The sequence below is a fragment of the Cynoglossus semilaevis genome, chromosome 18, assembly GCF_000523025.1.
Source record: "Cynoglossus semilaevis isolate Cse_v1.0 chromosome 18, Cse_v1.0, whole genome shotgun sequence".
In the NCBI taxonomy this organism is placed as follows: Eukaryota; Metazoa; Chordata; class Actinopteri; order Pleuronectiformes; family Cynoglossidae; genus Cynoglossus; species Cynoglossus semilaevis.
The window spans coordinates 13,648,451-13,670,675 of NC_024324.1; the positions used below are offsets into that span (position 1 = coordinate 13,648,451).

Consider the following 22,225-nt stretch of genomic DNA (forward strand, 5'->3'; position numbering starts at 1 on the left):
AAAGCTGTGTTGATCTCACTTACCTCTTGCCATCAGGGTGGAAGGCCACACAGTTGATGGGACCAAAATGACCTTTGACTCTGCCAAACTCCTCCTCATATGCAGCATGGAAGAACCTGTAGAGTAGAAGAACACAGTATTGTTAACACAAATAAAAAGGTTTTCCTTATAAGCAGCTACAAAGTACAACTACATGTTTACACATTGCTATGACTCACTAGAAACAGTAATACAAATTCAATGCTTTAAACAGATAATCACTACATAAAGTTGTGGTTTCTTCAGAGCTAATGCTAACACCACAATGGAATAAGGAACATCAGTGTCTGTTGTTCAGATCAAGACAACAGTCACTGGATGCCCTATTCAACCACACAATAATACTCTGGAAACACCACTTCAACGCACCTGGCCTCAAACGTGCCAATCCTGGTGGAGGTTGTGGTCACTTCCATGGCCTCCTGTCCCCCTCCCATAACCACCTGCAACACACATACACACACACACACAATGGCAAGGTTCAAGGTCACTGTTGATCTACTAGGACAAACATTGAACAGTGACAACTTCATCTTACGTGATCCATGCTTGGAGAAATGGCGGCAGAGTTCACCGGTCTCTCCGTTTTAAAAGTCTTGATGTGATCCAGAGAGGCAGAGTCAAAGAGCTGTGGAGAGAACACATGGCATTCAGTCATTTTCACAACATCATCAGCACACTACGCACAACAGTGACCATCAACTGGCAGTTCGTGTCTTTGATTCCAAAACAATTTAATTTTTACTCCACTCTATCTGGGTGACTGATGTAGAGCCTTATATATATTTACTGTACTCCCCACCACCACTTAGTACTGAAGAAGCCTTTTGGATGACAGGCCAAACATTATCTTGAGAAAATTTCACATCCAGTTGCCTAACAGAACTCTTTAACCTTGACCTGGATGACTAAGAATCGTCATAAAAAAAACCCTTTTCTTTATTTACTTTCAAAAACTCAGCTTTCATTTTTTAGGTTAAGAACAAAACTCACACAGAACTACTGTAACATAACATGTTCTCACCTTGGCGGTGTTGTCTTTTGAGGCACTGATGAACATGGTGAGGTCTACAGACGTCTGGATGTCGTTGATGTGCCTGCTGTGCTCCTTAGCTTTCTTCAGGACTTCTCCGGACTATTTAGAAATAAACAACAACAAAAACACATGATGTCTGTGATCCATTATTTCCTCTTCCTCTATTTCATTTCTAGTACACTGAGTGTAAACAATTTCTTTAGCAGCAATCAGGAAGCCTAAACTATCTCCAGTCTCATTTATTTTACAACATTAATTCCATCCCAACAGTACGGAGCCCCTAAAGCATAAGTGTCAAACTCAAGGCCCGGGGTCAAATGCGGCCCGCCACGCCATTTTGTGTGGCCCGCGTGAGCTTAAAAAGCATTTTAAAAAGTCCATGCAGCAGAGTTTATCAACCTATGTTTTTTTTTTAATTACACAGCAATGAACAATAGTTGTAGCTTGAATAAATATTAATCAACTGCAGAAACATGTATTAGTCTGTTATGGAGGAGCTACATCTATACCAGACTCTATTCTGTTTGTATCAAAGTCTGAATTACTTATTATAAAATATTGCCAGATTATCGTAAAATAAAGAAAGTAAATGGAATTTTTTTTTAATGAAGTTAATTAGAATTTTTTCACTGTGTCCAACTGCAGGCCGGTACCAAATGACCTATGGACTGGTACTGGTTCGCGAACCAGGGGTTGGGGACCCCTGACCTATACAGTCCTCCATTTAAAACCGGCCCTTCAACAGGAACTGTATTGCTGATGTGGCCCGGGTGCAAATTAGTTTGACATCCCTGCCCTAAAGGGACATGGGGGGGGAGAAAAGCGTATCTAGTGCGCACGAGAAAGTATATCCAAGACCTTTTGCCACACATACATACAGGGTAATACATTAAAATAACAAACAATCATGTACAGTACTACGGTTGGGAAATCTAAGATACCAACAACAGAGGGCAACAGTGCCCTCCTGTGTCGAACTGAGGTATCCTACATTAATTAAATGCTCACCATAATATATACAGTACATATGTCAGGCATGACATGCCGGTATCTTAGATTTCCAATGAAGTTAATTAGAATTTTTTCACGGTCACCAACCGCAGGCCGGTACCAAATGACCTATGGACTGGTACTGGTTCGCGGACCAGGGGCTGGGGACCCCTGACCTATACAGTCCTCCATTTAAAACCGGCCCTTCAACAGGAACTGTATTGCTGATGTGGCCCGGGTGCAAATTAGTTTGACATCCCTGCCCTAAAGGGACATGGGGGGGGAGAAAAGCGTATCTAGTGCGCACGAGAAAGTATATCCAAGACCTTTTGCCACACATACATGCAGGGTAATACATTAAAATAACAAACAATCATGTACAGTACGTACGGTTGGAAAATCTAAGATACCGGCGTTATGTTTCTCTTTTTTCCCCCCTTTTTTTTTTCCCTTTAAAGGGACATGGGGACAAGATATGGTACAAGATTTAGGTCCTAAAGGGACATTGTGACTTGTGCGCACTAGATATTTTCTCGTGCGCACAAATATCTAAGACATTTTGCCACACATACATAGAGGGTAATACATTAAAATAACAAACAATCATGTACAGTACGTACGGTTGGAAAATCTAAGATACCGGCGTTATGTTTCTCTTTTTTCCCCCTTTTTTTTGTCCCTTTAAAGGGACATGGGGACAAGATATGGTACAAGATTTAGGTCCTAAAGGGACATTGTGACTTGTGCGCACTAGATATTTTCTCGTGCTCACAAATATCTAAGACATTTTGCCACACATACATAATGGGTAATACATTAAAATAAAATCATGTACATGATTTTATTTTAATGTGTTACCCTGTATGTATGTGTGGCAAAATGTCTTAAATATTTGTGAGCACGAGAAAGTATCTAGTGAGCACGAGAAAGTTTATCTAAGACATTTTGCCACACATACATACGGCGTAATACATTAAAATAACAAACAATCATGTACAGTACGTACGGTTGGAAAATCTAAGATACCGGCGTTATGTTTCTCTTTTTTCCCCCTTTTTTTTGTCCCTTTAAAGGGACAGGGGGACAAGATATGGTACAAGATTTAGGTCCTAAAGGGACATTGTGACTTGTGCGCACTAGATATTTTCTCGTGCTCACAAATATCTAAGACATTTTGCCACACATACATAAAGGGTAATACATTAAAATAAAATCATATACAGTACATGATTTTATTTTAATGTGTTACCCTGTATGTATGTGTGGCAAAATGTCTTAGATAAACTTTCTCGTGCTCACTAGATACTTTCTCGTGCTCACAAATATTTAAGACATTTTGCCACACATACATAAAGGGTAATACATTAAAATAAAATCATGTACAGTACGTACGGTTGGAAAATCTAAGATACCGGCGTTATGTTTCTCTTTTTTCCCCCTTTTTTTTTTCCCTTTAAAGGGACATGGGGACAAGATATGGTATAAGATTTAGGTCCTAAAGGGACATAGGAAAAAAAAAGAGAAACGTAGCGCACGAGAAATTATATCTAAGACATTTTGCCACACATACATACAGAGTAACACATTAAAATAACAATCATGTACAGTACGTACGGTTGAGAAATCTAAGATACCGGCATGTCATACTTGACATATGTACTGTATATATGGTGAGCATTTAATTAATGTAGGATACCTCAGTTCGACACAGGAGGGCACTGTTGTTGTGCCCTCCGATCACAACGACTGCGATATGAGAGGGACCAGTGTATTTCGTGATAACTTTCACGTAATTACGTGATGTCTGTAAAGCACATTTAGTTTGCTTTGTGCATGAAATGCGCTCTATAAATAAAATTGAAATTAATGAAATGATTAAAGTCCACCTACAAGCCAAGATTTTACAATTATTGGGCTCAGTGGATGTGATTGTTATTAGTAGGAGTACTCAAAAGGATGAGGATGATTTACATATAAACGTATTTACCCTTCACGAACTCCCCTACACTGTTAAACAGTAGAATAACAACAGTGCCCTCCAGTGTCTAACTGAGGTACCCTACATGCTCACCATATATACAGTACATATGACAAGCAACTGCATTCTGCTTTTTACACCCTGACTTACCTTGGCGCTGAACTGGTTGATCTCTCCGTTTTCATGGCCGGCAATGACAAACTCTCCCAAAGGTCCCCACACGGCGCTGGTCACCTTGTGTTCGCTGCAGGGTATCGTCAGGTACGGCTGGTTGTCCTCTTTATGCGGACACACAATAACAAAGACAATCAGTGATCTATCAGTGCATACAAACACCCTGTCTGCATAGACTGATTCTGATTTTCTAGTTGGTTTATGTTGCGTGCGTGACGATCACCTACCGATTTGTTGTGGATCCCTCAGGTCAAAGAAGTTCATGAAACACTGATAGCCCATCTGCTTGTCGGTGGAAAACATGATGATGTTGCCGCTGAAGTCGAAGCCGCATGTTCTGACGGCAGAGTTAGTGTGGAGCAGTGCCAGCTGTTTCCCTGTGAAGCATTAATAAAGACAGCAAAAATTAAACATAAAACACATGATAGGAAATGTTCCAAAATACATCTAAACACTCAATACACTGTACACACATACAGTGTACATTAATGTCTGCTGGAACCACCTATACAGCTAACTGATTATTTAATTTCATTAATTCACTACAGAAACTGTTCATATATTTCATATATTTGTTCCCATAACCATATTATAATGATACTAGTTCTGCTTATATATACATATCATAGGTATAACGTGGTATACTTTTTATACATAAATACAGATATACACACACATCATACCTTTATACAATTTCATTTAGAACTACAGTACAACAAAAAATATAATATATACATATTTATGAGATTGCAATGAACACTACCAAATACTGCAACAATAATTACCTACCAATACTAATTTATCTATTTACTTCTACCAACCGACTAATCTACAAACAACCACTGTTTGGGTTTCCAATACCCATTGACAGTGTGCTGCTACTCATGTTTGTATTTTAATCTATTTTACCTATTTGGGTGATTTTATTGTTGTTTTGTTGCTGTACTGCACTACATATGTGCTGTACTATGTAAACACATGCATTTCCTTTTCACTCACCGGTCTCACAGTCCCACAGTCGACAGCTGTTGTCAGCTGATCCTGTCAAAACATTTTTTGTGTCCCCTGAGAAGAACCAGTTAGGGAAAGTAGCATATTTCAATTCATGAGCGTACACTAGGGTCAACTGTGTCATGATTACACATTTACTTAGTACAATAACTGTCAGAGAATTAATCACAATATTATTACTATATATTATGCTTTTATTGGTTTCACAAGACTGTGCCATTGCATGACAACATAACCTTTAATGTCATAAACTCATGTGACATTGTTGCAGTATGCCATTCTTCTCTTGTTTATTGCGTTAATTGTTCACCTTCACTTTGGTTATATTTTATGACACTGTCAGGGACTACTAAGGCCTTCATATCGCTAATTATTAGTGACATCAACTTATGACATCCCTGGTGAAGACACGGCTGTATACCAAGCTAAATAACATGAATGGATACAGTCACAGTCGACGCACCACACAGCTCCCGTGTGTCCGTTGTAGGTACCGAGTCGTCCGCCGTTGACAGAGTACCACACGTTGGCCACCTGTGTGGGGAGACATCGTTGAAGGTACATATTAAAAGGCTTAACTGCAATCATGGCGTCCCTTCACAAATTATTGGTTTGCTCTATACTACTGGCGCCACCAATAACATCTACTTTTCTTTTAATCTGAATAAAAATAAATCAATTCTACTGACCAAAGTCGTCTCCCCTTCTCATGATTATAGTATGATTTGATATCACACTCATTATAGAGCATACAGCCCTGTTTGTAAGACATTTGCAAGTCAAAACTAGCTGATGCTACTCGACAAGAAGAGTCGTGTAGCCATTTGTAGCTTCAGGTGGAAATTCCATATTCATCACGTCAAACTAAATACTATCCTATAGTCACTGGTGGCACGTTAAATTCAATCATTTTGGGTCACTCACCGGATCTTTGGCGACGGAAAACAGAAGGTCTCCTTCTCTGTTGTACTTGATCTGTGTGATGGACCGTTCGTGGCCCTGCAGTAGGATGGGTTTCTGTACAGAAAAGCAATATTTGCGCGTTCATTTTTCAAAAAGGTACATTAGCCCAGCTCAAACTCATGTCAAATACCAACTCCGTATTCATTATTTACGACGAAAAACGTAACTACGAATCATGTTAACTTCTGACAAAAGCTAACGTTAGCATCCGAGACGCATATGCTAGCGTAAATTGCAGTAACGGTCTCGACCGATCGACTACCATTTCACACAAAATACAACCGATAACTGTTTTCAAAAACTCACCATTTTAATCAATCAGATGTAGCCACCGTGTCCAGTTTTTGATTTAAGCGTCCACTTGAAGCCCAAACGGCTAACACTCGTGAAACATGCGCCAGATCCGGAACCGGAAATAAAGACCGTACAACGTCATCCTACTTCCGTTATACAAACGTTCCAGCGTGCCCCCTACAGTTCACCGCTGACATTCACATTCTTTTTTTTAGTTTTGTTAGTTTAGTCACTTTTTCCTTGATAAAAAAATGAAATGACTATTTCATTAAAACATATATTATATTTTTAACATTATATATATATATATAAAAAACATGTCTTTCTGGGCATTTTGAAATATACAAATTCACATATATACAGTACATATAGTCCACATAGGCCAACTCACTCCAAGATCCAGTTGAATGCTACTACGTTCAGTGTGAAACTCTCACCTTGTACTTGAATTAAGCTTGTTAGCATACAGGAAATATACAAAATGAGGTCAGTATAGAGTCTATAAGCCATCAGCATATACAAAAAATGTCTGCACATTTATACACAACTAACACATCTAACTCTATCAAAAGAAAAAAATATAAATCAGGAGCCATTTTGTCAAAAAACACAAACTGTTCTTAATGTTCATTTTGCAGTTATAAATTCCATATTATACATGTCTTTTACTCTTTTGTTTCCATCTTCCTAGTAATTGAAAGAAAGACTCTTAATAATAAAACCTTATTTTCATCCTTTACGTCAGGGTCGGTAACCTTTTTCAGCAGAGAGAGCCAAAACTCAGGTTTCACAGTATTACTGTGAGAGCCATCCAATTTTATTTTTACTCTGAATACAACTGAATGTATGATTTTTTAAACCAGACCAATAATTTTAGAGTATAATGAGTTTCTGAAGTATTAAAAAAGATATTAAAGTTATTTTAAAATATAAAATATTAACATTGTTATACTATTCATACATAAAATACTTCTTACCATTAATGCGATTTCTGGTGCTGCATGGTTTTGATGCGATTGGCTCTAAGGCAAAAAAAAAAAGTATGGATTAAAATGTGTAACAGAGTTATAAATATATGGTTCCACTTGCCATACAAAAGAGTTTAATACACATCACCTAAGAAAAATCTTAATTTATCGTACGGTCATTAAATGCAACACCCCTGCAGATTAAAGTTGTGAACCCCGGAGAGCAACAGTCGGGCTCTACTTTCCTTATGGTAGGTGCACGTTAGGAGCTCCGTCATTAATTAATTTGATAATATTATTTTTTTATCATTACCTGTACTATTATTTACTTTATATTTTCAGCGTCAGACCTGTGTGTTGCTCCAAAATTGACTGACTTTGTTTTCACTATTTATGCCAGAAATAAAAGATGACGTATCAAGCTGATGATTTTACCCGAATCATTTAACACAACTCAAAGAGAGTACGCTGCCGCGACAAATACACAAGATTATTTTAACACTATGATTTCTGTAATTTTTACTTGAATATCAGCGAAATTATTTATTACTTATTGTGTTAAGAACTACCAGCTAAGATTCATCTGAGAGACAGATGCACTTATCAAAAGAGCCACATCTGGTTCGCGAGCCATAGGTTCAAACACCACTGTACCCAGCTGAAACTGAACAAATAAACTCATGATCGAGAGTGAGTTGACTAGATGTACGTTGAATTGACCATTCTAAGAATGCACAAAAACACTCGTGAGCGGTGTTGCAGTGGAACTTGTCACTGCTGGTTACAGTTATTAAGGATGTCAGTTCTCTGAGGTTTCACTTTAGTACTACTTTAACTGCATCAGCTCAGTTCTTCTTGGCCTAAAACTAATCATTAGTATAATTATCAAATAGTCTGAATATTTCCCTGGTTAACAAAGTACAATTTTTAGTCCTTTAATTTTTTTTTAAACAAACGTACAATTTTCTTTTCTTTTTTTTTTTTTTACCTCCATAGTGATATTTTAAGCTCAGACCTGTAGATGACGTTCCATCGTGGGAGTGAGTGTCTCTGACAACATTGGAAAGCAAACTGTTTGACTAGCAAAAACTCCCATTGTGATATTCACATTTTTGCATTATCATACACATTTCTCACTGTGCCGTCATTTGTGCTTTGGATCATTGTCGTATTGGAATCGTGCACGACGACCGAGGGCACAAAGCGATGGCGGTATCTCCTCTTTTGATATAGAGCGGTGCATCTGTGAGTTTGTGGTGCGTTCGATGAAATTTAGCTATGTTATAGTGCATAGATTTAAATTAAAAGGAACTCTCAGAGAACAAAAACCACCAATGTGTGTTTTATTTCAAATTCAATTTCTTTATAATATTAGGTTTCCGTATGAAAAAAACTCTAAACTACAACTGGAGGACTTCATCCCAGTTTCTCATTTTTTTTCTGCGAATCTGAGTTTGACACCCTCGCTCTAAAGTGCAGATGCCTTTGATCACCCGCGTACGATGTCACGATTAGGTCACCACTGCATCAAAGTCTTTCGCTTTCCATGTAAGTAGTTAAAACCACATTAGAAGTAACTGCTTTACGCTAACCTACTGCTTTATACTAACTCGGACAAAGAAGCAGAGTCTGAAAGGAGGCCGAGGCAAAAAAAACGTCGGAGGCAGTAATGAGACATTACTTGCGCCAACCGCCTTCACGCACCGAACGCAGAGGGCAGCGCCGAGTAATTATTAAGGACAAAGGAGAAGGATCCCTGTCCTAAAAGGAACGATTATTCAGAAAAAAGTGCTATGACATCTACCACCAAACAAACGAGAAAACGACATTGATTGCATTCTTTTCTACTTTTGGTTTGGATCTATTTGGCGAGCAAGATGAAACGTCGAGAGCCGGCGGAGGACTCCTCCGTAGATAACCTGGATCAAACTAGGGGGAAATTTCATCTCCCTCGTTTGCCAGAAGGCCAAGAACCCTCAGAACTGTATCAAAAAGTAATGAAAAACAGTGAGTTCCCGCCCATCCTCCAGCCCCATTCCACGACGATGGCGATTCCCTACAAAGAGGTGATACGCCACCGTATTCCCAGTAAATCCTCTCGCGCCGACCGGCCTTTGAGTCCTACAGAGCAGTTAAAAATTATGTCCGAACAACAGAAGGAGAAGGACGCCGAGGCGAAAGCCGCCGATGCGGACATTGGCAGGTATTTGTACTACGTGAACAGCAGTGTGCCCGATTCAGTGATCGCGCCTCAGCCGCGTAAGCAGATGATGAACATTTGGCGCATGCTGCCTCCTGACACGGAGGACAGCGATGACAAAAAGACTCGGAAAAAGATCAAGATTGTCAGGAATAATTTGGAAGATGAGGTCAAAAAAGGATATCGTTTCAGTCTGAAGAAAAGCATAGTGGATTACATTCTGATAGATCCGTTGGAGCGCCGCCGACTGTCTGTAGCCGGCACTCCCCAACCCTTTCCCAGGAAGGTGATCCGTGCCCCGGTCCCGTGGTCGGCCAATTACAGGAAGCATCACGCGTGGCAAAGCCAGCATCTGTTCACCGTAAACCAAATCGTTTCCATGCTTCACGACGTCTGGCTCAACGGCTTCTCCATGTTGAGATTTGTCAGGCCGGAAGATCTTTTCTCCGCGGGCCTCCCCCTTGTGCCGTCCGCGTTTGATGAGTTTGTTCGGACGCAGTGTCGAAATGCCAGAGAAGAACTCATTCAAAACTGGTTGCCTCAGTGTTCGACGGTATTGGAAAACTTTAAAGACCTCTGGTGGCCCTTTGTGCATCTGAACGACCAAATCGATATCGCTCGAGAGCAGGAGTTTTTCAATTGCGTGGCGGCGTTGATGTCCTTGCAGCTACGAGGCCTGGTCCTTCAGTCGTTACAAGAGTTGTTCTGCTTCTTCGCCATACACGAGAAAGGTAACGACTTCGGAGATCGATACGACGACAAGAAGTTCGTTCACACTCCCATTCTGCTTGTCAAGCTGGAGATAAAAGAATCCGACATCGACATATGTCCTGGCTTGCCGGATTGTTTGGAAATAGTTAGAGCGGCCTTTGCGGAAATACTCCACAGTTCCGAAAAGTTGCCCAGATTGGAATGCAATCTTCCCATCACGTCCCTTCCCTACGCCGCCGACACCTACCTTCGCACCATGAGACCCGACGACTTAATGGTTACGGAACTGACAAAAAAAGTTGAGGTGGTTTTCCACGCCAACACCGTCGGACCTGAAAAGTATTTGGACGTGTATCAAAAATACAACGATCTGCTGGAAGATACGGCGGAGCAGGATATAACGGCGTTCCTAGCAGAAAAGCACTCGATGGAAGAATTCAGGACCAAAATTGAGGGCATCAATCGCAAGTGGAAAGAGATCGCCTCACTGCCTGTCGAGGTGCCTCTGTCTATGTTTTCTCTGGACTCCAGCCAACTGCACCAAGATCTGTGCGACCGTTGTGACGCACTGAAAGACAGGATCATAATGTTCGAGGTGGACGAGAACAGATCACTCAACATGGGGATCTGTGAAAAGTATGAGGAGATCACGGAGATGCTGCGGAGTACCCCGGCTACTACGGAGGAAGTGGTGTCTCTCTATCAATACATCAAACAAACCATCGACGTGACCACCGTCCATCTCAAAGGCGAGATCGACGAGGCCAAAGGACGTCTCATGTTTCTTCTTGATTACGCCTCTCTTTCCATCGATGACGTTGCGCTGAACGCCCGTGTTTTTCAGTGGCCCAAACGGATCCTGGGCGAGCTCGACGACAGCAAGGCCCGTCTGGCCACCATGAGGGAAAAAGTTGAAGACAATCTTCACAGGAGAATCAGAATCTTCGACTGCAGGATGCTGGAGATGGACGCCAATATCAAGGCATTCAGAGAAAAATCTGTCATGAATATAGAGGAGATCAAAAAGAATGTTGGCACTCTCTCAGAAATCACTGAGAACCTCCAGTCTGCCGTCTTTGAGCTGGAAGATATCAACAGGCAGCAGGGATTGCTGGACAAGGACCAGACGCAATTCCCCATGCTACAGATGATGATCACCGACAAGCTGCCACACGAACAGCTCTGGGGCACAGCCCTGAGCTTCGAAGAAAACTCCAAAGTGTGGATGGATGGTCCTTTCCAAAATCTGAACGCTGACCAAGTCTCAGAGCAGTTGGATGGCATGTTCAGGACCATGCACAAACTTGGCAAGTCTTTCAACGAACTTCCCGGGCCTTGCGGCGTGACCCAAAACTGCAAAGCCAGTATAGACGAGTTCAGGAAGCACCTGCCCATTCTGACCACGATCTGCAACCCAGGTATGAAAGCCCACCACTGGGAGGAGATAAGCGAAGTCGTGGGTTTTGAAATCAAACCAGGAGAGGACAGCTCATTGCGAGACATGTTGGACCTGGGCCTGTCTCAGTATTCCGCAAGGTTGGAAGAAATCGGAGGATTGGCCAGTAAAGAGTACTCCCTGGAGAGATCCCTGGTGAACATGAAACTCGATTGGGCCGAGCTCCGCTTCTCACTCACCCAATACAGAGATACGGAATTCAAAATCATTTCGGCCGTGGATGACATCCAGATGCTCCTGGACGACAACATCATGAGGACGCAAAGCATGAAAGCGTCGCCCTTCGTCAAGACCATAGAAGCCGAATGTAAGCAATGGGAGGAAAAACTGCTCAGCATGCAGGACATCTTGGACGCCATGCTCAAGTGTCAGGCAACGTGGCTCTACCTTGAACCCATCTTCAGTTCGGAAGACATCATAGCTCAGATGCCAGAAGAGGGACGCAAATTCGCCACCGTAGACAGCTGCTTCAAAAAAATTATTTCCGAGACCAACAGAGACACGCGCACGTTGGTGGCTACGGACCAACCTAACATGCTCGAGCGCTTGCAAGAGTCCAACGTGCTTCTGGAGGACATTCAAAAAGGTCTCAATTCGTACCTGGAAAAGAAAAGACTGTACTTCCCCAGATTCTTCTTCCTGTCCAACGATGAGTTGCTGGAAATTCTATCACAGACCAAAGACCCTCTGTGCGTGCAGCCTCACCTGAAGAAATGCTTTGAAGGCATCGCCAAGCTGGAGTTTACGGAAAAAATGGACATAGTCGGCATGATAAGCTCCGAGAAGGAGACGGTGCCGCTCATTGAAAAGATTCGTCCCGCCGACGCCAAAGGCATGGTCGAGAAGTGGCTGCTGCAGGTCGAGCATCTCATGCTCAGGAGCGTGCAGCACGTCATACATGGAGGGGTCATTCAATATTGCGAGTTACCTAGAAAGGAGTGGGTTTTGCGGTGGCCAGGTCAAGTCGTCATCTGTGCTTCCTCTATCTTTTGGACGAGCGAAGTGTCCGAAGCCATCAGCAAACACTCTTTGCCCGCTTACGTTGACAAGAGCAACGACCAGATCGCGGACATCGTGGAGCTGGTGCGCGGTGCGCTTCCGGGTGGGGCCAGAATGACTCTGGGCGCACTCATCGTCATTGACGTTCATGCACGCGACGTCGTGGCGGAATTGGCCGACGACCAGGTGTCCACGCTCAACGACTTTGCCTGGATTTCTCAGCTCCGTTACTTCTGGGAGGAGGAAGATGTGATGCTGCGCATGATCACTACGTGCGTGAAATACGGATACGAATATCTGGGAAACTCTCCCCGCCTCGTCATCACGCCGCTCACGGACCGTTGTTATAGAACTCTTATGGGGGCCCTAAAACTCAACTTGGGCGGCGCGCCAGAAGGTCCGGCGGGAACCGGCAAAACCGAGACCACCAAAGATTTGGCCAAGGCTTTGGCCAAACAGTGCGTGGTTTTCAACTGTTCCGACGGGCTGGACTACAAAGCCATGAGCAAGTTCTTCAAGGGACTGGCGCAGTCCGGAGCCTGGGCTTGTTTCGACGAGTTCAACCGAATCGAGGTGGAAGTGCTCTCCGTGGTGGCGCAACAGATTTTGTGCATACAACAGGCCATTGCCAAAGATCTAAAGACCTTCATTTTCGAAGGAACCGAGTTATCGCTCAACCCCACCTGCTCCGTGTTCATCACCATGAATCCCGGCTACGCCGGCAGGGCGGAGCTTCCCGATAACCTGAAGGCCCTTTTCCGCACGGTGGCCATGATGGTTCCGGACTACGGTCTCATCGCGGAGATCTCGCTGTACTCTATGGGCTTCATCGAATCTCGCAGCCTGGCTCAGAAAATCGTGGCCACATACCGTCTGTGTTCGGAGCAGCTGTCCTCCCAGCACCACTATGACTACGGTATGCGAGCAGTCAAGTCTGTGCTGACAGCTGCGGGCAATCTCAAGTTAAAGTATCTGGAAGAAGACGAGAGCGTGTTGCTGCTCAGGGCTCTGATGGACGTAAACATGGCAAAGTTCTTGGCGCAGGACGTGCCTCTGTTTCAAGGCATCATCTCCGATCTGTTTCCAGGGGTCGTCCTTCCGAAACCGGACTACGATCTCCTTCTCAAAGCTCTCAACGACAACATAGCTCTGTTAAACCTTCAGGCTGTTCCATGGTTCATCGGCAAAATCATTCAGGTGTACGAGATGATGTTGGTTCGTCACGGCTTCATGATAGTGGGAGACCCCCTGGGAGGAAAAACTTGCTCTTACAAGGTGCTCTCCGGTGCCCTCAAAGACCTCTACAAAGGCCAGTTGATGGACGAATTTGCGGTCAGCTACAGCATCATCAACCCAAAATCCATCACCATGGGCCAACTGTACGGCTGTTTTGATCCCGTCAGCCACGAGTGGTCAGACGGCGTCCTCGCCACCACCTACAGGGATCAGGCGATGTCTACTTCTGAGAACAGGCAGTGGATCATTTTCGACGGGCCCATTGATGCCGTCTGGATCGAAAACATGAACACCGTGCTGGACGACAACAAAAAGCTCTGCTTGATGAGCGGGGAAATCATACAGATGAGTTCTAAGATGAGTCTGATTTTCGAACCCGCCGACCTGGAGCAAGCTTCCCCGGCTACTGTGAGTAGGTGCGGAATGATTTACATGGAACCTCAGCAGCTGGGCTGGACTCCTTTGAGAGACTCTTACATGAACACGTTGCCCGAAAAGCTGAACACCAAACACAGAGTGCTGATCCACGACCTGTTCGATTGGTTGGTTCCGGCCTGTCTGGAATTTATCGAGGAGGAGTGTTCCTTTGTGGTTGAGACATCTCCCATTCACTTGGTCTATTGCCTGCAAAAACTCTACACCTGCTTGCTTGACGACATCTCCACGCCGGGTAATTGCATAACCACGTGGCTGCAGTGCCTGTTCTTATTTTCCGTTGTGTGGAGTCTGGGCGGAACGATCACTGGAAACAGTCGGAAGAAATTCGACAGCTTCTACCGGCAACTGATGCAGGGCATGAACGATGATTACCACAAGCCTAAGAGCGTGACGCTTAAAAAAGACCTGTACATCCCGGACAGAGGCACGGTGTACGACTTCTATTTCCAAAAGAAGGGACAGGGGCACTGGCAAATGTGGACCGATTTAATCACCTGCGAGGAAAACGTCATTCCGACCGGTGCGAGCGTGTCCGACCTCATCATACCGACTATGGAGACGGCGCGTCAGTTGTATTTTCTACGTACCTACGTGGTGCACGAAGTACCCATGCTTTTGGTGGGTTCTACCGGAACCGGAAAATCCGTCATCAGCAAAAGCTTTTTAGAAAAGCTCCCGAAAGACGCGTACACGCCTAACTGCATCAACTTCTCGGCCCGCACTTCGGCCAATCAAACTCAAGATATCATGATGTCAAAGTTGGACAGGAGGAAAAAAGGAACTTTCGGACCGCCTCTGGGGAAGAAGTGCATTGTCTACGTCGACGATTTGAACATGCCCGCTAAAGAGATCTACGGCGCCCAACCGCCCATTGAACTGTTGAGGCAATGGATCGACCATCACCACTGGTACGATCAAAAGGACACTTCCAGACAGAATTTAGTGGATGTTTTGTTCATGTCCGCTATGGGACCTCCCGGCGGCGGACGAAACGATATCACCGGTAGATTCACGCGTCATTTAAATATTCTTTCCATCGACAGTTTTGACGATGAAACGTTGACGAAGATTTTCACCTCCATCACCGACTGGCACTTCGGCAAAGGATTCGACAGCATTTTCCAGCAGTTGGGAAAGACTTTGGTGCAAGCCACGATGGCGGTGTACAAGGACACCATAAAAAGCTTTCTACCTACCCCATCCAAATCCCACTACATTTTCAACCTGCGCGATTTTGCTCGAGTCATACGAGGTGTGCTCCTCGCTCCGCACACTCACATGAAATGTGATGAGAAACTCATCCGCCTGTGGATTCACGAGGTCTACCGAGTTTTCTACGATCGACTCATCGGAAAGGACGACAAGGAGACGTTCTTTGCCATTGTTAAAGAAAGAACCGCCAAACTTTTTCAGCAGAGTATGGAAAGCCTGCTGAGCAAGCTCGCCCCGGATGGCAAGGTGGTAGACGAAAGCATCCGCAGCTTATTTTTCGGAGACTACATCAACCCCGATTCAGACGTCAAGGTCTATGATGAAATCGAAGACCTCGAAAAATTGCAAGAAACCATGGAGATCTACCTTGAAGAGTACAACAACTGCAGCAAGACGCCGATGTCTCTCGTCATGTTTAAATTCGCTATCGAGCACATCTCCCGCATCTGTCGCGTGCTGAAACAAGACAACGGCCACCTTTTGCTCGTCGGCATCGGCGGTTCGGGTCGTCAGAGCGCCACCAAGTTGGGCACCTTCATCAACGATTACTTGTTGTTTCAGATCGAACTGACCAAAACCTACAGCATGTCGGACTGGCGGGACGATCTCAAGAGAATGATGCTCAAAGCAGGCGTCGAGGGCAACAGCTCGGTTTTCCTCTTCAACGACAGCCAAATTAAAGACGAGGCCATGTTGGAAGACGTGAACATGCTGCTCAACACCGGCGATGTGCCTAACATTTTCGCTTCCGATGAGCGGGCCGAAATTATCGAGAAAGCGCAAGGGATCGCCCGAATGGAAGGCAAAAAGATTGATTCCTCTCCGCTCTCGCTCTACAATTTCTTCATAGACCGTGTCAAGGCCAACCTTCACATAGTGCTGGCCATGAGTCCCATTGGCGACGCTTTCAGGAACCGCCTGAGGATGTTCCCCTCCCTCATCAACTGCTGCACCATCGACTGGTTTCACGAGTGGCCGACTGACGCTCTGGAGATGGTTGCCCACAAATTTTTAGAGGACGTGGAAATGTCGGAGGACATCAGACAAGAGGTGGTCGAGATGTGCAAGACGTTTCAGACGAGTGCCGTGGATTTGTCGACGACCTACTTCTCCAGATTGAGGAGACACAACTACGTCACGCCCACTTCTTACCTCGAACTCATTCTCACCTTCAAGACCCTGCTCTACGTCAAGAGAAACGAAGTGGACACCGCCAGGAATCGATATTTGGTCGGCCTCGAAAAACTCCAGTTCGCCGCCTCTCAGGTGTCAGTGATGCAGCAGGAGCTGACGGCTCTACAGCCAGATCTCATTCAGACTTCTGCCGAGACGGATCAGATGATGATCAAGATAGAAGAGGAAACGGTCGAGGTGGACGCGAAAAAAGAGGTTGTTTCCGCGGACGAAAAAGTCGCCAACGAAGCAGCGGCGGAGGCGCAAGAGATCAAAACCGACTGTGAGCAAGACTTGGCGGAAGCGTTGCCGGCATTGGAAGCTGCGCTGTCGGCCCTGGATACTTTAAAACCCGCTCACATTACGGAAGTGAAGTCTATGAAGAACCCGCCCGGCCCGGTCAAACTCGTGATGGAGTCCATTTGCATCATGAAGGGCATCAAACCGGAGAAAAAACCCGATCCCAGCGGTTCTGGCAAGATGGTCGAAGAGTTCTGGGGTCCTTCAAAGAAACTTCTTGCAGACCAAAAGTTTTTGGAAAACCTCAAAACCTACGACAGAGACAACATTCCTGTCGCTTACATCAAGAAAATCAGGGAAAAGTACATCGACAACCCCGAATTCAAACCCTCTGTCATTAAAAACGTTTCCTCAGCTTGCGAAGGTCTCTGTAAATGGGTCCTGGCAATGGAAGTGTACGAACGTGTGGCCAAAGTCGTCGCCCCGAAAAAGGAGAGGTTGAAGGAAGCCGAAGAGGCCCTTGCGGCGCAGATGGACATGTTGGCAGTGAAGAGGGCCGAGCTGAAAGAAGTAGAGGACAGATTATATTGCCTGAATGTAAATTTGGACGAAATGATGAAGAAGAAGCAAGAGCTGGAAAAAAACATTGCCTTGTGTTCCGAAAAGCTGATCAGGGCGGAGAAACTGATCGGGGGACTGGGCGGAGAGAAGGATCGGTGGACGGAAGCTGCCAATCTGCTGGGGATCAGATACGAAAACCTGACGGGCGACATACTCCTCTCGTCGGGTACCGTATCTTACCTGGGGGCATTTACTGTGGAATTTCGTACCACGTGTCAGGAAAACTGGCACGAAATTTGCCAAGACAGAAAAATCCCCTGCTCTCAGGACTTCACCCTCAGTAACACTTTAGGTAACCAGGTGGCTATCAGAGCGTGGCAAATCGCCGGGCTTCCCGTGGACTCCTTCTCCACAGATAACGGCATCATCGCGTTCAACTCGCGTCGCTGGCCTTTGATGATAGACCCTCAAGGTCAGGCCAACAAGTGGATCAAAAACCTGGAAAAAGAAAATAAGCTAAATGTCACCAAACTGTCAGATGAAAATTACGTCAGGACTTTGGAGAATTGCGTATCTTTCGGTCACCCCGTTCTTTTGGAGAATGTCGGCGAGGAACTGACGCCCGTGCTTGACCCCCTGTTACTGAAGCAGACCTACAAACAACACGGTGTGGAATTGATGAAAATAGGAGAGAATATTGTCGAATATTCCAAAGCTTTCAAATTCTACATGACTACTGGCCTGAGGAACCCTCACTATCTTCCCGAAGTAGCCGCCAAAGTATGTCTGCTCAACTTCATGATCACCCCGCAAGGCTTACAGGACCAGCTTTTAGGACTTGTGGTGGCCAAAGAGAGGCCTGAACTGGAAGAGAAAAAGCATGAGCTCATTTTGGAGAGTGCCGCCAACAGCAAGCAGTTGAAGGAAATTGAGGACAAGATCCTACAAGTGCTCTCTTCTTCTGAGGGTAACATCCTGGAGGATGAGGGTGCGGTGAAGATACTGTCTTCTTCGAAGGTTCTCTCGGAGCAGATCTCAGAGAAGCAAAAAATCGCCAGCGTCACGGAGCAAGAGATAGACGACACTCGTATGGGTTACCGTCCCGTGGCGGAACATTCTTCAATTTTATTTTTCTGCATCTCGCAGCTAGCTAATATCGAACCCATGTATCAGTACTCCTTGAGCTGGTTCATTCACCTGTATCTCTTTTCCATTGCCGAGAGTGCGGAAAGCGACGACGTGGACGAAAGAATCGCCAACATTGTCGACCACTTCACCCTCTGCATCTATAAAAATGTCTGTCGCTCACTTTTTGAAAAGGATAAGCTCCTATTTTCCCTTCTTCTCACTGTAGGAATAATGCAAGGACGGGGTGAAATCGATGACCTGGTTTGGCATTTCCTCTTGACAGGCGGCCTCGCTTTAGATAACCCGTATCCCAATCCTGCTTCGGAGTGGCTGTCTGACAAATGCTGGGCCGAAATTGTAAAGGCCTCAAAATTGCCAAACCTGGATGGTTTTTTGGAACACGTTCAAGGAAACATTTCTGATTGGAAAAAGCTATACGATTCGGGACAGCCCCACAAAGAACGGTTGCCCGGCAGGTTCAGCGAGTTGACGGGAATGCACCTAATGGTCATGATTAAATGTTTTAGGCCGGATAAACTGGTTCCACCGGTTCAGGATTTTATAGTCGCGAACATGGGAACCTCTTACGTCGAACCGCCTTCGTTTGATTTGGGGGAGAGCTACAAGGATTCGAACTGCTGCTCTCCTCTTATTTTCGTCTTGTCACCGGGATCCGATCCGACCGCGGTTCTGCTCAAATTTGCTGAGGATCTCGACATGGGGGGCGGCAAAACCCAAACGATTTCTCTCGGCCAGGGCCAAGGACCCATTGCTTATCACATGATAAATCAAGCCATCAAGAAGGGTACCTGGGTCGTACTGCAGAACTGCCATTTGGCTACCAGCTGGATGCCGACCCTGGAGAGGATTTGCGAAGTGACCATTGTCCCGGAGAACACGCACACAAACTTTAGATTGTGGTTGACTAGTTATCCCTCGGACAAGTTTCCGGTCAGCATCCTACAGAATGGGCTGAAAATGACCAATGAGCCCCCAAAAGGAATAAGAGCTAACCTGCTGCGCTCTTACCAAAGTCACCCAATCTCTGACCCTGCCTTTTTTGAAAGCTCCAAGAAACAAGACATTTGGCAAAAGCTTTTATTTGGTCTCACTTTTTTTCATGCTCTCGTACAGGAAAGGAGGAATTTCGGACCCCTGGGCTGGAATATTCCTTACGAGTTCAATGAGTCGGACTTGAGGATCAGCATCAGGCAGATCCAGATGTTCTTGGATGAGTACGAGGAGGTTCCGCTCGCGGCCCTCACGTACCTCACGGGCGAATGCAACTACGGAGGCAGGGTGACCGATGACAAAGACAGGCGTTTGCTGCTCTCGCTCCTTTCGATCTTCTACAACTGGGACCTGATACGGAAGGAATGTTACGAAGTATCTAGCAGCGATCTCTATTTCGTCCCTGCTCACGGACCGTATCAGACGTACGTCGACTACATTCGCAGCCTACCGATTCTCGCCGACCCCTGCGTGTTTGGACTACACAGCAATGCCGATATAACCAAAGACAACCAAGAGACCAATCAGCTGCTGAGTGGAGTGCTCTCGACGTTGCCACGGCAGATGGGAGGCGGGGCCAAGTCGCCTCAGGAAATAGTAAATGAGCTCGCGGAAGACATTTTATCTAAGCTACCGGTAGATTTCGACACCGTAATGGTGATACAGAAATACCCCGTAGTGTACGAGGAATCGATGAATACTGTTTTGAGACAAGAAATAATTCGCTTCAACAGACTTACGCATGTGGTGCGGGACAGCTTGGTGAACATTAAAAAAGCCTTGAAGGGACAGATCGTGATGTCTTCGGAACTCGAAGACATCTATAACAGTATGTTGGTGGGAAAGGTGCCGGGCATGTGGGCCGCCAAGTCTTATCCCTCTCTCAAGCCGTTGGGGAGCTACGTGACTGATTTGTTAGCGCGGCTACAATTCCTACAAGACTGGATAGTTAAAGGGCCGCCCACGGTTTTCTGGCTTTCCGGGTTTTACTTCACTCAGTCGTTCCTTACGGGAGTATCGCAAAATTTTGCGAGAAAGTACACCATCCCCATAGACTTCATCGGCTTTGAATTTGAAGTAACCAAAGAGGAGAACAATATGAAAGAGAAGCCAGAGGACGGAGCCTACGTCAGAGGCTTGTTTATGGAGGGTGCGCGATGGGACAGGGAAAAGATGTTCATCGGAGAGTCCTTCCCCAAGATCCTTTTTGACTTTTTACCCATCATCAAGCTTAGACCGGGGGAGATGTCCACCTTTAAGCATGAAAACATATATTTATGTCCAGTATATAAAACTAGTGCCCGCAGAGGAACTTTATCTACTACGGGCCACTCCACTAACTACGTGCTGTCCATTGAACTTCCTTCTGACCAGCCGCAGAAACATTGGATTAACCGCGGTGTGGCTTGTCTCTGCCAGCTAGATGACTAGGAACGAGCTGCCAAAAGTAGTGAGCTGAGGCGAAGGGCGATAAGGACAATATTTTGACATTTTGATTATAAGATTGCAGTGTTGGTCCTCTGATACCATCATATGCACCCGGACCGCATTTCGATGTCTCAAAATGTTGGTTTTACGTCAACCGGCCAGTAAATGGTACAATGTGCAGTGAAATGTAGAAAAAGGGCCACGTAACGGTTGGAATGTTGAATGGTTTCTTAAAAAAATCTTTCTTCATTTAAAATCTGTTTTTTTCTATTGACTGTATAGTATTTTCTTATATAAAGTCTATATTTTTGCACCTTGTAGAGCTTGTGTTAGGCCTAGATGTTAGATAGATGTATCTTCATTACTACCAACAACAATAATTTTTGTTACCTCAACTGTATGACATACGAACGTAATGAAAGAAATGTAATAGAATGTGATACAACATATGCATGCAAATATTGGAGTGTACTCCAAAGCTTTACAAACAATGGCTGATTTTCTTAACGCAAGAACCGAATAACACTTATACAGAAAATATAAAAGATAATGAAATTAATTTAATCATTTTATATGTAAATAACATTGTTTAATTTGTGCAATATCAAAAAGGTACAGTAATGCAGGGTTTTGGATGTTGTCTTGTAAACAGATTCTTCGACCATTTCAGCCAACTGTTTGAAGGTATATTCTCATTCATTTGGTATAAAATCAAATTAAAGAAATGAAAAAAAGCAGTCTTTTTTTTAGATAAAAAAACACTGCATACAATTTACTTATTAAAATATGGACAGAAGGTTGTGCAATACTACTGTTTAATTACTGTACATATTTAAATTGATCATTTGAGCGTTGTATTTGAGACGAGCCAAATCAGTAGACCAGATAATAAACCTCACAGGAAACTTATTTACACAGGTTATTAATTTGGTCCGACGTGGTTTTGTTTTAACATTGCTAGATTCTGTTGTAATTTAAG

At 44.5% G+C, this 22,225-nt stretch overlaps 1 protein-coding gene and 1 pseudogene across 4 annotated transcripts in view; one reads left to right on the forward strand and one right to left on the reverse strand.

Moving 5' to 3' along the window:
- The window catches only part of LOC103394644 (eukaryotic translation initiation factor 3 subunit I), a 29,687-nt gene that overhangs the window by 6,995 nt on the left and 467 nt on the right, over positions 1-22,225 (reverse strand). The window contains exons 1-11 of one of the 4 annotated variants that reach the window (XM_008332052.3): positions 8,442-8,462; positions 7,463-7,507; positions 6,153-6,245; positions 5,675-5,762; positions 5,217-5,282; positions 4,445-4,594; positions 4,194-4,321; positions 1,064-1,174; positions 578-667; positions 409-482; positions 24-116 (exon numbers count right to left, since the gene is read on the reverse strand). In XM_008332052.3, the coding sequence (XP_008330274.1) occupies positions 24-116; positions 409-482; positions 578-667; positions 1,064-1,174; positions 4,194-4,321; positions 4,445-4,594; positions 5,217-5,282; positions 5,675-5,762; positions 6,153-6,245; positions 7,463-7,507; positions 8,442-8,447 (944 nt within the window). In that variant the 5' untranslated portion in view covers positions 8,448-8,462. Of the gene's footprint in view, positions 1-23; positions 117-408; positions 483-577; positions 668-1,063; positions 1,175-4,193; positions 4,322-4,444; positions 4,595-5,216; positions 5,283-5,674; positions 5,763-6,152; positions 6,246-6,497; positions 6,658-7,462; positions 7,508-8,441; positions 8,463-22,225 lie in introns of those variants that run through there. The other 3 variants (XM_008332051.2, XM_017041179.2, XR_003052763.1) reach the window with 3 other exon arrangements.
- On the forward strand, positions 8,563-22,200 carry LOC103394643 (dynein heavy chain 3, axonemal pseudogene; annotated as a pseudogene).